Genomic DNA, 15,470 nt, shown 5'->3' on the forward strand with positions numbered 1-15,470 from the left:
CACCCTGCCGCCCGCCCCGCCTGCCCCACCCCACACACAGCAGACCTGGATCCTGCGCTGGGGCGGCCAGCGGCTGGGGATTACGCTGCCGCCAGCCCCAGGCAGGGCGGCGCAGCGGGATCTGCCTGCAGTATGCAAATTAGCCGCCATCTTTGTTGGTGGTTAATTTACATATTGCGCTGATTAGCCAATGGGAGGCGTAGCGAAGGTACGTTCAATTAACATGTTTGTCTATTATTAGATAGGATCAGTGCAGTTATAATCATAATATTGAATTTTCCAGTGAGAAAACATGGACTATTTCCCTAGGTATCTCTATTCATTTTATTCTTTTAAAATATCTTATTAAATATCACTCAGTAAAGTTTAACAATCTCTATATATAAAAGCCTAAGCAACCGTTACAACCAGTTGACCGAACAACTGGTTAACCAAACGACCGGTTGACTGGTCACTATGATGATGCACTGACCACCAGGGGACAGACACTCAACACAGGAGCTGCCCTCCTGGTGGTCAGTGTGCTTCCACAGCCAACCTCCTGCGGTCCCTCCCTCCGGCTGGCTGGGTGGTCAGTGTGCTTCCACAGCCAACCCCCCATGGCCGGCCAACTTCCTGTGGTCTCGATCGGCCTGATCGCCCTGATTGACGGCCAGGCTGAGGGACCCCACCCATTCACGAATTCATGCACCGGGCCTCTAGTATCTTTATAAAAGTCCTGTACATTACAAAGTACTTTGTATATTTAATGGTAGCAGAAATGATATTTAAAATGCTTGTTTATCTAATTTTCTCAATATGTGTTCCTATAAATAAATATGAAAATTATTTGTCAATTTGAATTTCAAAAGATAAAAAAAATATGAAGATATACTTGACCTAAATATAACTATGCTAGAAATAGGGTTTTTTTAAAAAAAAGTATATTTTAAAATATACTTTTAATTAACTTATGAACCAAAAACTAAATGATAATGGCAATTAAAAGATATTTTAAAGTGAATCATAAAAATGTAATGTTTCATATGTTGCTAAAGCAGTGCTTTAAGATTAATGTACAACCTTCAATACATTAATGTGTTAGAAACTAATAAATACATGTATTAGAAAGAACTCAAATTTCATGTTCAAATTATATTATCTTCCTAAATTTGCAGCCTCCTTTGTTTGTTTATTTCTGTCTGTTTACTTGTTTTGTTTCTTATTTGCATTTTGTTTTTTATTTCCTTCTGATATCATTCAGCAAATGAAAGCTAGCTAGCAACATGAGGCACTTTAACTTTTAAACCAGCAATAGAGTGACATGACCCACTTTAGCCATTAATGCAACAAGTATAGGTAATAGGAAAGTACCTCCTAAAAGATAGTTCGTTTTGTGGGATAAAAGTTCTATGGCTAAAAGAAGAAAAGTCTATTGCTAATGTCATTGGTTTGTCCAGTGCTTTCTGGGATACTTTCCCTCTACTATTATCACTCTTATTCTAGAAATTTTTCATTTTTCCCTTTTCAACTCCTTCCAGATCTATCTTTTAACACCCACACATTCAATCTATTTCTTCCTTAAACTGAATGTTTATTTTAATAACCGTCCATAGGATTGCCATCTTTACTAAAATACATAAGCTACATATTTTATGTACATACAAATATTTAGGGGAATAATAGTAATGAAGGTAGCATACCTCATCAAAGATGACATATCTCATCCTTTTCACCCACTTTTGATTACGAGGTGATAACAAGAGTATTTCCAAGCACTGAGGCACTGTCACCAATATCTGTTTTTTTAAAAAAAGGAAACAATTGACTTGATTTTTTTTAATCTCAAGCTTTAACTTCTTTTTATTGTTGACACTATTACAGATGTCTCCCATTCCTTCTCTTTTCTCTCCTCCACTCAGACCCCACCCTTCCCTTCCTTTTAAACATCAATAAAATATTTAGATGACACAATATGTTCATATAAGCATTTCCATTAAAACAACCATCTCATCTGTGGAAAAATAAAACAAATGTGAGTAACAAATACATGTTGATATATTTAAAAAGTTAAGCTTATTTCATTAAGAAACATTCTCCTACATTGGGAATATAAAATCATCACAGTTTGAAACCATCACCATTGAAATATTTGAAATTTCATCATATTGAAATTTCAGAAAAGCATGTTATTTATTATAGAAAATACAATTTATTGAAAGTTAACCACTTTATTAAGTAAAAATTATATAAACAATGTTAAAATATAAATATATTTTACAGGGTAATTGTGAATTTAATTTATCCTCACATTAAAACCTTGTAGTGCCTACCAAAGTGCCTTAATACGCATTATTATTTATTATGCACTCATGTCGGTGACATACCTGACAATTCAAGGTGTCATGACGGTAATCTCTTGTAAACACTCCACACACCACTAGTCCTTTTGGCAGTGCTTTGGTAAATAGACTGCAGATAGTTCCTACCACTTGATTAACAAGAGCCTTAAATCATAAAAGACACAATGTGCTATTCAGTAATTATTGACAACACTGAACAAATTGTTTAAAGTAAACTAGTATCTGGAACAACTTTACAAGCAAAAAGTACAGTACCAATTTTATGTAACTCTTTCTTTTTTTTCTTTAATCCTCACCCAAGGATATTTTTCCATTGAATTTTAGAGAGAGTGGAAGGAGGTAGGGGGAGAGACAGAGAGAGAGAAACACTGATGTGAGAGAGACACATCCGTTGGTTGCCTCCCGACTAGGGCCAGGGATCGAACCTACAACCAAGGTACATGCCCTTGACCAGAAAAGAATTGAACTGGGGCCCTTCAGTCTGAGGGCCAATGCTCTATCCACTGAGCCAAAGAGGCTAGGGCTATAACTCTTTATATATAGAAGATTCACGCAATAAGCCTTCCTTCCCCTGGCTGCCACACCGGTTTTCCTCCGCCACCCGGGACCCAGGCTTTTGGTCCAGCCGCAGCGAGGCTTGGCTTCTCCGCTGTGGCCCCAGAGAACCTTGGCTTCAGTCTTCAGTCTTCACTCTGCCCAGACCCTTCAGTCTTGGCTCCCCGCCTGCGTATGCACATTAACCGCCATCTTTGTTGGGTTAATTTGCATAGTCGCTCTGATTGGCTGGTGGGCATAGCGGAGTGACACCAATTTGTATGTTTCTCTTTTATTAGTATATATATTTCTATTGATTTCAGAGAAGGAGGGAGAGGGAGAGATAGAAATAGCAATGATGAGAGAGAACCATTGATTGGCTGCCTCCTTCACACCCCACAGTGAGGATTGAGCCTCCTTCACACCCCACAGTGAGGATCGATGTACCCTTGACTGGAATCAAACCTGGGATCCTTCAGTCTGTAGGCTGATGCTCTATCCACTGAGCCAAACCATCTAAGGCTATATAACTCTTTCTTGTAAGTACCACACGCTAACAGATTGTGCCACTGAAGCTCCTAACTCTTTCTTAATAAAAGAATTACTTGCACAAATGCTTCCCACTGGTTCCATTTTAAAGTTTTCCTTAATGTATAATAAATCACAGTTCCTATTAATGTGATGGCAAAAAACAATAAGCAAAAATCTATGCCACACAAATGGGATATATATTTGAACAGGTGAAATCAGATGATGAAATTTTATTTAAAATTCTAATTGTTTCTCCAATAATCTGCACATTACTTATCTTCCCTGAGCCTCAATTTTCTCATGCATAAAGTGAGAGGACTGGGTCATAGGACAGAGATGATCCCTCTCAACACTGGCATTCTGAATTTCTTCTCTCACTGCATCTTTAAGGCCTGCAATGAAGTGTTCTCCTTGGGAAAGAGAGAGGAAGGAATATGCCAAATCCCTTCAAGATGAGGAGAAAAATTCTGTTTCAGCCAAGAGCCTCTAGACATCATTTTACACAGGTTGCTATAAAAAAGAAGCCTATAGAATTTGCAGTAATCAGGGGTTATTCTACAGAGCATGAAAGCAAAATGAGAATGGCTGTTTTTCCCTCTCCCACTTTCTTTTATGAACTTATCTATCCTCTCTTAACCCTGGCACAGATATCAAATGGTTTCTTTGAGCAAAATTCTCAAAAGTGTTAAATCCTTATTTTTAATAATGCTGGACCTAAGGAGATTTAAGCAATAAAATGAATAAAAAATAAGGTTGAATGATACCATTTATCGGTCATTGTTTACACCCAGACATATTCGAAGATGCCTTACATACATCATCTCCCTTAATGCTTAGAATAAAAGTACCACAGCCCTCCCCATCCCTCCTTATCCACAAAGCATATGCTTCCAGACTCCCAGTGGGTGCCTGAATCCGGGGGTAGGAGTGAGCCTTATGTACAGTACTATGTGTTTTCCTATGCATGTATGCCATTTCACTTGAAGGAAGCATTTTACAGCTTCTCTTTGGCATACCCAAATTGCCAGGGTCACTGCTTTTGCACTTGGCACTGTGGGGCCATTATTAAGTAAAATAAGGTTACTTGAATACAAGCATTCTGATACCTTGACAGTTAATCTGATAACCAAGAGGGCTGTTAATGGACAGGGAGCGCATACAGCATGGATACACTGGATGATTCATGTCCTGGGCAGGACAGAATGCAAGACTTCATCATGCTACTCAGAACAGCACACAATTTAACACTTAGGAATTGATTATTTTTGGAAATTTTCATTTAATATTTTTGGACCATGGATGACCATGGATAACATAAACTATGGAAAGCAAAACCATGGATAAGGGGGGACTACTGTAAAATGTAAGCATTTTTATCCTCTTTTTACAGGTAGAGAAACTGAGGTAAGAAACTAGCTCAAGACCACACAGCCCACAAGCACTCACATCCATGACTGAAATGCTGGAGTCTGTCTGCTCTCGTACCTCCCCAGGATTAAGGGCACAAACTATAGTTGAGGAAAATTACAGTAAGATACAGTGTCATATGCACACAATACCTTTGTTGGAGCAACATACACAATCACCCCTTCATCACTCTCTCTCAGGATTTTCTCCATGCAGTAGTAAGAAGCATAGGTTTTCCCTGATGATGTCGGGGCAACAATTACAGCAGATTCATTGTTATCTACCACATCAAGAAGTTCCCTCTAGATTTAAAAACAAACAAACACATTTCATTTTGAAAATATATACTTAGTGTCAAATTTTAATTTAAAAACAACTATATTTCAGGCAAAGTGGATGCTCACAGTTCCTTATGAGACATAGGAGGGTACAGGATGGCATAGATGCAGAGAACAGACTGACAGCTGTCAGAGGGGAAGGGGAGGGGTGCTGGGTGAAAAAATGAAGGGATTAAGCAAAAAAAAAAAAAAAGAATAAAGAAAAAATAAACATCATAGACAGACAACAGTATGGTGATTACCAAAGGGAAAATGGGGTGGGGGAGGTAGAGAGAGTAAGGGGGGTAAATGATGATGGAAGGACACTTGACTTGGGGTGGTGAACACACAATGTGATGTGAACCAACTGTTTCCATCGAGTTCCCTCACTTTTCCACGCTGCAGATCTTTTCAGGAAATACCTGCCATGTGTCTGGTATAAAATGATGCACCCTGGGATCTGGATCACTTCTTTCTTCTCGAAGTAAGTAATGGCCCATATATGTTAACTGAAACCGAGCTGCTCCCATACAAACTGAATATTTAGAAATATCCTTCTCAGCACTTGATTCCTGTACCTGAGTAAATATGACATATTAGATTTTCATGTTTACAATTTTTATCCTGGGCAAGGAAATTACCAATCATGGTGTAGTTTGCTTCAACAAGATTATTTTATGTTTTACAAGTGTTCAGAAGTAGCAGTGAAGAGTAAGATATAGATACTATATCTTTTACTATAATTTTAGATACCATTTTATGTGCAGTACCATGTTTTATAGAATGTAAGTAAAATGCAGTATGAAGTTAATCTTTTAATTATAAATCAGCATAAACTTTGAATATTGTTAAATATGAACAATTCCCTACACACACACATACACATACACAGAATAAAATATGTGTTTAAATTGAGGACAATAGCACCCCTAGTACAAATATTTTACACACTCGCATATATGAATGTCATGTAATACTTTCTATAGCACCTACCTGAGGATATAATGAGTGTGCCAAGTTGTCAAATCCAACGTATTTTAAATATTTGGCTAATTTTCGTCGATCTGTATTTTTTAATAGTTCTGAATGCTTTTCATGGATTATATGAATCCTTTTCATCAAGTTAATTATTATGTTCATATCTCTGGATTCTGTTTCTGTTTAAAAGAAACATTGTCATACATAACAAGTTATACAAGATGTTGATAATAAAACCCCAAAGCTGATTTAATTTTATTGCAGGATAAGAAAAGCATAATCATATGAATCACTGATAATAACTGAGGAATTCATAGTTACTAGTCAATTACATTACAGTGAAGAGCGTGGCCTCAAGTAAGAGTAGGATTGTCAGCTTTAGTAAATAAAAATACAGGCGATACAATTTGAGATATATATTCATGACATTTACTTACAGTAAAAAAAAAATTGCTATTTATCTGAAATTCAATTTTAACCTGCCTGTATTTGATTTAGGAACTTCAAAAGTTCCATTTCTAAACTTAATTTTCTTTATATAGTAATTGGAGACATTAAGTCTCACCTCATAAGGATTAAATAAATTAATTTATATAAAATGATACAATAATGGCAGCAGTTATTATTAACCATAAGAATTAATACGGAGAATGAATGAATGGACATTTTTAAATTCTTTTTGTTGTTATTAATCCTCTCCCAAGAATATTTTTTCCATTGATTTTTTTAGAGAGAGTGGAAGGGAGAGAGGGAGGAGAGAGAGAAACATTAATGTAATAGAGACACATCAATTGGTTGCCTCTCACATGTGACCCACAAGGGCCGGGTTTGAACCTGCAACCCAAGTAGGTGCCCTTGACCAGGAATCAAACCCTCAACCCTTCGGTGAGCAGGCCGATGCTCTAACCACTTAGCACACCAGCCAGGGCAACATTTTTTTTTTCTTTTAGTATTTACTTTCCTGTGAACACAATTAAAAGATAAATATCTTTCATTTTCTCTCCAATCAAAAATATTCATTCTTTGGTTCTCATCCAAACACTGTTGTGCCCAAATTTACTAATTATTTAATTTGTGCATACCTCTTGGAGTAAGGATGTTGTATTAAAGTTCTTGCTCTGTCACTGACATTTGGGCATGTAATTTGTACTCCGAGAACCTCAATTTCTTACATGTAATATTAGGGTAATGGAACCACCTCAGAGAATTGTGAGAATTTATATACATATACAAGGTGTCCCCCCAAAAATGTATAACACTTTAGCAGCTAATAGCTCAATTTTGAAAATGCAATGCATTTTAATAAACACTGCCTTTATAATTATTAAAAATGTGTATACATTTCTTTGGGACACCCTATATATGCTAGGCCCTCAAATAATATTTTATTCGACATCATTTCATTATTATGTTAACGAGGTGCCTTAGGAACTTAACTCCAGTTAATATCAATTAGCCTGTAGTAAAATTAGTTTCACTATACATTGATTTTCTTAAAGTCACAGAACCTACAGATGACTTTACATGAAAATTTACTGTATATAGCTTTGGTTGTGGTTATCAACACTGTGTTGCAGTTAGTTCAGCATGTGCCTGAGTCCCTTAGGAGACTATCATTAAGCACCTTCAGAGCAGGTCCTATGCTCTTCTGGTCGGAAGCCCATGGACACCTAATAAGGTACTCAGCTCATGACTGACCTGGAAGAACTATTTACTGAATTGAATTTCAGGTAAAATCTATTCACCAATACGCATCACATTCACACATAGCCATGTTATTAGTGAATCAAACAAAAGGAAATCTTCTTACCCTTTAGACATCAAGAGTTTCCAAAGTCATACAGGCCAGAAGAATCAGTATATGTGGCCAATATCAACCCTTTTGCTCTGTTCTTACTGACCTTTTATTTCAAGATATTTCTAAAAGTAATATTTTATGTACCTGGTTTTGAACAGCATTCCATCCATAATTTGAAACAGGCATCCAATCCTACCATTTCTGCAGCAAATTTTACAGATTTAACAGGGCATGTTTGGAGAAAATCTTCTAGTTTTTTTATTCCAGAATTAGGATTTTCTTTCATTTCCTTTTCAATATATACTGACAAGTTTTTCCATCTTTCTTCCTCTTTTTTCTCTAGTTTAGCTAGCTGTCTCTTTTGGTTTTCCTCAATAAATTTTTCTGCATTTGTCTTTAAAAAAATAAGAAAAATCAACAGTAAAACAAATGTTTCCACGATAATACATTTGATTTTTTTTCAATACACAGCTTTTATTGCATCTTTAAAATGTCACAAAGAAGTCTGAGGAATCATTTGGCATCTTGCTGTTTCTACAGCTGGACAGCTTAGATCATATATTCATCAGTCTGCTGAACTGTTCCCTTTTTAGAACATAGACACTGCCTGGTTTGCTGAATCAAAGCAGCTAAATTTTATACAAGTCCAATGCCATTTCCTTCAAGAATTAACTCATCTTTCTGAGCTTGAGCTACTCATCTGACCTCTGCAGATATACTTTTCACCCAAGAGATTTCCAATTTCAATAAGAGAACCATCTTCCTGAGTAACAATCTCAATGGGGAAGTGAGTAGACAAAGACATTGTTCTGTAAGGGAAGCCCAGTGTAACACCCTTGCTCATGTTCTGTACATGACTACAGATAGTGCAAATAGTAGCCACTTCCTCTCTATTTCCCTCTATTTGGACTATCTGGAGCCTCTTCTTTTTCTTTCCAAGGAGACTGAGTTCTACATTGATGTGATTGACGTCCCTTTGCAGGGTGCCTGGGGCCTTTCATAGCAACTGTGTGTCCCTTCACAGCGATGTCCGCATTTTCTGGAATGTTGACAGTCTGATTGCTGAGAATGGTCTTCCTCTTCTCAGTAGATGTGGCAAAGAGAGAACGTCTTTAAATACAATGTTTTTTGAAAGAAGTATTTAATATCTTAAGCCACCAGTTCACTACTTAGCACATTGAAGTAGAGTATCATCGAGGACCTTAGGTGTTCTGAATAATTAAATGTAAACATCTATATTTATACAAGCATGATAATTCAACATTCCCTTCTTTCCTCTTTCTATCCTGAGCTATCACTTTCTTTATTTTCTTACTTTTTTATTGTTTTTTTAAATATATATTTTATTGATTTCAGAGAGGAAGGGAGAGGGAGAGGGAGATAGAAACATCAATGATAAGAGAGAATCACTGATTGGCTGCCTCCTGCATGTCCCGCACTGGGGATCAAGACCACAACCTGCAACCCTGGCATGTACACTGACTGGAAGAGAACCCTGACCTCCTGGTTCATAGATCAATGCTCAACCACTGAACCACATTGGCTGGGCTATTTTTTTTAATGGTGACACTATTACAAATGTCCCCCATTTCTCCTGCCTTTGGCCACATCTATCCAGCCCCCACCCCCCTCCCTCTGGCCATCACCACATTGTTGTCCACAGGCTATACATATACAGTATATTCTTTAGCTAATCTCTTTAGCTATTATTTTATTAATCCATATGCTGAAAAACAGTCTTCTGGCATTCCAATCTGTGAGGTTGGGTCTAAGAAAAACCATTTCAAACTAATATCCAATTAGGATATATATCTTTTATTAAACTAGGCTAAGTGTGGTATAATTACGAAAATTGGCCAGGAGAGTAGCATGCTATGCTTTCAGTGGTTCTCAACCGTCCTAATGCCGCGACCCTTTAATACAGTTCCTCATGTTGTGGTGACCCCCAACCATAAAATTATTTTCATTGCTACTTCATAACTGTAATTTTGCTACTGTTATGAATCGTAATGTAAATATCTGATATGCAGGATATATTTTCATTGTTGTCGACCCACAGGTTGAGAACCGCTGCTTTATAGAAAAACCAGTGTAACTTTTGCTCAGTGATTCCAAGAAGAAAAAGAATAAGTCAAAAAGGGATTCAAAGTCATCAAGTCTAAAATTGTAATATCTGGAGTACAGTATGCAAAAGAGAATGCTGCCACAGCCAATCGCTGTAAAAAACTTTCTTGTCCAGAACTCAGGGCATGTCCTTATTTAACTCTCCTTCACCTTCCACCTCCGCAATATGGAGACAATGGACCACCTCAGGAACTCCAGAGTACCAATTAAGTGATGTTAACTCCTCCTGGGAGTGACACAGCCTAACCAGAGGTAAAAAGATATTCCTGGAGAGAGAGGACTACATCAATAACATCCAGAAAAAATGAACTTCCTTAGCACAAAATAGAGGATAAAGACTAAGAAAATATTTTAAACATATACGACAAAGATGTGATGTTGTAAATAGCTCTTAGCAATGAATAAGCAATAGTAAAAGGACATAAAAGAAATTCATAGGAGAACAAACACAAGTGGACTCAAAATTTCAGAAAGATGCTCATATCACTGGTGTTGAAAGAATTGAGATTAAAACCTCTGATTGGGAGGAATGAAGAAGAAAACAAGCACTCCCATACACTGATGATGCGAATCATTATAGCTGAGTGGATAAACAGGCAGGTTCTCAGGTACATCCTGGGTCGATGACTCACTATGTAACTCAGAACAGTGTTTTTCACATTAGAGTTTGATAACTCAATAACTTATTATTATTTGTATTAATGTTAAAATAAGAATAAAATTTTGGACAGCCCTCTTATATGAGAATGTATATTAAAATGAATATCAAATATATATCAAAAGCCCTAAAATTTTTCATAGTCTTTGGTCCAACAATTCTCTAAGTAATTAAAAAACTGTAGAGAGATTCTGATAAAATTATGTTTATCACAGCACAGGTTATAATGGTAAAATAATGGAAACATAAATATCAAAAATGGAAAGATAAATATATTATGGAATATTAAGAAGAATATTTTTTAAAGTTTATTCCTAGCTCATTGAAATAAAAAGTTCTTCAAAAACACATTAATAGGAAAAAATTATAAAACCATATGTAAATTTTAAAATTGTTTGTGTGTATATTTGCCAGACAATAGGGATGAGGGGGATGGGTGGAGACGGGAGAGAGTGTAGGAGGATAAATTGAGATGGAAATGAATAAATAAGTAAGTAAGTAAGTAAATAAATAAATAAATAATAACTTATACAACTCAACACCAGGAAGATATACAATTTAACTTAAAAAATGGACAAATGACCAGGCTGGTGTTGCACAGTGGTACAGGATTGACCTATGAACCAGGAGGTCATGGTTTGATTCCCAGTCAGGGCACAAGCCCAGGTTGCAGGCTTTATCCCCAGTGTGTTGTATGCGAAAGGCAGCCAATAGATGATTCTCTGTCATCACTGATGTTTGTATCTCTCTCTCCCTCTCCCTTCCTTTCTGAAATCAATAACAAAAATATATTTTTTAAATGAATAAAGGACCTGAATATACACATCTCCAAAGAGGACATACTGATGGCCAATAGACACATGAAAAATGCTCAATGTCACTAATCATCAGAGAGATACAAGTTAAAACCACAATGAGATATCACCTCACACCTGCCAGAATGCTACCATCAGTAAATCAGCAAACAATAGTGCTGGCAAGGATGTGGAGACAATGGAACCCTACTGCACTGCTGGTGGGAATGCAGATTGGTGCAGCAACTGTGGAAAACAGTATGGAGTTACTTCAAAAAATTAAAAATGGAGCCCTGGACGGTGTACCAAAAGGTTACCCCTGAAATTGCTGGTCAGGGTATATGTCCGGGTTTTGCACTCGATTCCCTATGGGGGAAGTGCAGGAGGCAGATGATCGATGTTCTGCTCTCACACTGATGTTTCTCTCTCTCCCTCTCTCTCTAAAAAATTAATAAAAATAATTTTTTAAATTAAAAATGGAACTGCCTTTTGACCCAGCAATCCCACTTCTGGGAATATATCCTAAGAATCCTGAAACACCAATCAGAAAGAATATATGCATCCCTATGTTCATAGCAGTGTTATTTACAACTAGTGACCCGGTGCATGGATTCGTGTACATTGAAAGGAAATTAACTAGAAGGTGGCCTGGGGGTGAGACTAGGTGAGATCGGCTGGACACACCCTGGAGCCAACCTCCCACAGTCCCTCCCCGGCATCTGCGAAGTGAGCAGGGTCCCTCTGACAGGTGGGGTCCTTGGGCCTGGCCTGTGGGGATCAGGTCAAAAATGGCTCTTCGACATCCTCCAAGGGGTCCCAGAGTGAGAGAGGGCACTCTGCAAAGTTTCTATTGTCCAGGATATGGAACACAAATGCAAATGTGTAGTAAACCAGACTCAGGGCCAACAGTGCCCCAGCAACAACATAACCCATTACCAAAAGTGGAATCGGGCTCCCTCCTCTATGGTTTTGGGGTGAGTCACCTGAGAACCACTGCTGCAAAGTCACTGCAGCTCTGCAGCTCCTGTGTTGAGTGTCTGCCCCTTGGTGGTCAGTGTGCATCATAGTGACCAGTTGGACCAGTAGGAGAGACACATAGCATATTAGCTTTTTATATATAGATAGATAGCTAAGATCTGGAAACAGCCTGAATGTCCATCAGTACATCTATGTATATAAAGAGGTAATATGCAAATTAGGCTGAGATGCCATAACAGTCACGACCAGTCAGGAGGAGGTTATGACACGCAGATGAGGCCCAGAGAGTAGATGGAGACAGAGACGGGGGGCCTGCCCGAGCCTGCATGGCAGCTCGGGCAGCCCGGAGCAGACACAGGCAGTGGGGCAGGGGGTCCTGGGGCTGGCCAAGGACACAGGCAGGGCAGGGGGTCCTGGGGCTGGCCAAGCTGCCACACCAGCTTGGGTGGCCCCAGAGCGGACACAGGCAGGGGGACATGGGGGGTCTGGGGAGGAAGTCAGGCCCGGGTCCCGGCCACCCGCCGCGCCAGTCAGGCCTAACTTCCATGGCGGCCTGAGAAGTAGGCAGAGGACAGACCACTGAGGGTCTTATATACCATAGCAGGGAGCTTAGATTTTATTCCACAGAAGGAGGAAAAGTGAAGAATGTCAAGCATGGGAGCATCCTGGTCTTGCTTTCATTTTCAGTGAACCATCTGGTGGCTGTGGGAAGGATCAGTTTAGACAGCTGCAGTGTTTTGGGGCCCAAGAAAAAGGGAGACTGATGTTGGGAACTAGGACTAGACAGAGGCAGTGGATCAGAGACATATTTATGAGGAAACCTGATGGAACTATTTGGCTGATTACACAGGAATGAAAGCAAACAAAGCAAATGGGATTAGCCCAGGTTTTCCAGTTTGAGCAACTTCATTGAATGAGTGATTCTAATTATTGGGAGAAGGTATTGAGGAAAAGGAGCAGTTTAAGGGAGCTTGCTTAGTTCAACAATAGCCAAACAATTAGGACAGAAGACAGACTTAGTGCTCTTTCTTTGCTGCAACGTTTGTTTTTCTGCCTTCAGCCACCACCATGTAAGGGTAATGTGCCATCTTTTCTCCTAATCTAGGATATTATCTATCTATCTACTACACATTCCTATCACCTAAATTAGCTTTCCTGCATTATCCCTTAAAAATACTTATCAAAGTCATTCAATGCTCTGTGAGTATGGGGACTTTCAAGATGTGGAAACATTATGAGCCTATATAGATTGATAAAGAGAAATTGGGTGCTCAATTTTTAACAATAAAAATCAAATACTGAATGTGGTCATGCCAGAGGCATACTTTTAATAAGCCAATGTTTCTTTACTGAAGTGTCACACTTCAAAAGAGATCCTCTCAAATAATACAATGCATAACACTCATCTGGGTTGCCTGTAAAAATGTAGGACCACACCTTGAAAAACATTCCTTCTAGAGCTTATTTTGGTGGATAAATCTCCCTCCAAGTAAAGCAATCCTATATAATAAAAGTATAATATGAAAATCAACCAAACAGCAGAACAACTGGTCAGTGGGGGGCAGGGCCAGAGAGCAGGTATTGCCAGGCCAGCCAAGGCGTATGCCAGCAGGCAGAGGGAGGGGATGGCGATGGGGTGGGGGGTGGCAACCTGCGGTGACAGGGCAATGGGGGCTGGCGCTATCCCATGATTGCCCACCTGGTTGCCTCCCGCAGAGGAAGGCCACGGGCGGCAGCAGCAGTGGGGCGATTCGGGGCAGGGCCACCCAGTACCATCCCAAGATAGGCCTGCTGGGGTCGCCTTACCCAGAGGGAGGCTACCAGTGGCCATCGTGCAATTGGGGGCGGGGCCGGCCACTTGCTGCTCACACTAACCCAATCAGCCCACCGGTCACCTCCCACAGAGGGAGGACAGACTGTGGCTTAGGCCCGCTCCCCACTCTCCTAAGTCATCAGTAGGACATCCCCAAGGGGTCTCCAATTGGAGAGGGTTCAGGGTAGGCTGAGGGAACCCCCATTGCATGAATTTCGTGCACCAGGCCACTAGTGAGTAGATTAAAAAGCTATGGTACATTTACACAATGGAATACTCACGGCCTTAAAAAAGAAGAAAATCTTTTTTGTAATAGCGTGGATGGAGCTAGAGAGTATTATGCTAAAGTGAAATAATTCAGTCAGAGAAAAACAGATATCATATGATCTCACTTATATGGAAAGTCTAATGAACAAAATAAATTGATGAACAAGATAGAAACAAAGGCGTGGATACATGGAACAAAATGACAGCTAGCAGAGGGGAAGGAGGTGATGGGGACTGAATGAAAGAAGGTGAATAGATTAACTCAAGAACATATATGCATAATCCATAGATACAGACAAAAATGTGGTGATGGTCAGAGGGGAGAGGGTAGGGTATGTGGAGATGGGAAAAGTGGGGGGAAAGGGACATCTGTAATAGTATCAGCCATAATAATAACGAAAAAAGTATTTTTTTTTTAAAAAGTAACTGTGGGAGTGTGGCACAATTTTATTGATTTTGTGATACTTTTCTAGATAATCTAAATTTACCGAATGTGTTTGACCTTTATAATCTTTTTTAAAAAGCTGTTTAAATTTTCAAAACAATGTGCTATTATGAAAGCACATTTAATGACACAGAAAAATGATCACTTTATATTGATAGGTGGGGAAATAAAAGTATATAGGGGGACTTTTTTGTAAAAAAAAAAAGCACATAATAAAAATGAAACTTTGTAGGTCAATATGTTAATAGTGTTTATCTGTGGAATGTGAGTATAGACGTTTCTTTTCTCCTCTTTTTTCTTACCTGTTTTTCTACATTTCAAAATAAATCATTAAACAAAAATATAGCATGTCATACTATAGATTATACAGCCACAAAAATGTGTTTTAAAAAATTTTAATAACAGGAAGGGAAAATGACTACAGGAAATGCACTAAAATGTTAAAGTCCTATTAGGATTTTGTTTTCTTCATTATACTTTTAAA

At 38.6% G+C, this 15,470-nt stretch overlaps 1 protein-coding gene across 1 annotated transcript in view; it reads right to left on the reverse strand.

Annotated features, from left to right (window-relative positions):
- LOC102257669 (probable ATP-dependent RNA helicase DDX60) overlaps nucleotides 1-15,470 on the reverse strand; it is an 88,050-nt gene that overhangs the window by 41,545 nt on the left and 31,035 nt on the right. The window contains exons 14-19 of the mRNA XM_014535219.1: nucleotides 8,052-8,301; nucleotides 6,125-6,288; nucleotides 5,554-5,709; nucleotides 4,967-5,116; nucleotides 2,367-2,486; nucleotides 1,683-1,778 (exon numbers count right to left, since the gene is read on the reverse strand). Of these exons, the coding sequence (XP_014390705.1) occupies nucleotides 1,683-1,778; nucleotides 2,367-2,486; nucleotides 4,967-5,116; nucleotides 5,554-5,709; nucleotides 6,125-6,288; nucleotides 8,052-8,301 (936 nt within the window). The remainder of the gene's footprint in view (nucleotides 1-1,682; nucleotides 1,779-2,366; nucleotides 2,487-4,966; nucleotides 5,117-5,553; nucleotides 5,710-6,124; nucleotides 6,289-8,051; nucleotides 8,302-15,470) is intronic.

Source organism: Myotis brandtii, unplaced genomic scaffold (assembly GCF_000412655.1).
Source record: "Myotis brandtii unplaced genomic scaffold, ASM41265v1 scaffold14, whole genome shotgun sequence".
Classification (NCBI taxonomy): Eukaryota; Metazoa; Chordata; class Mammalia; order Chiroptera; family Vespertilionidae; genus Myotis; species Myotis brandtii.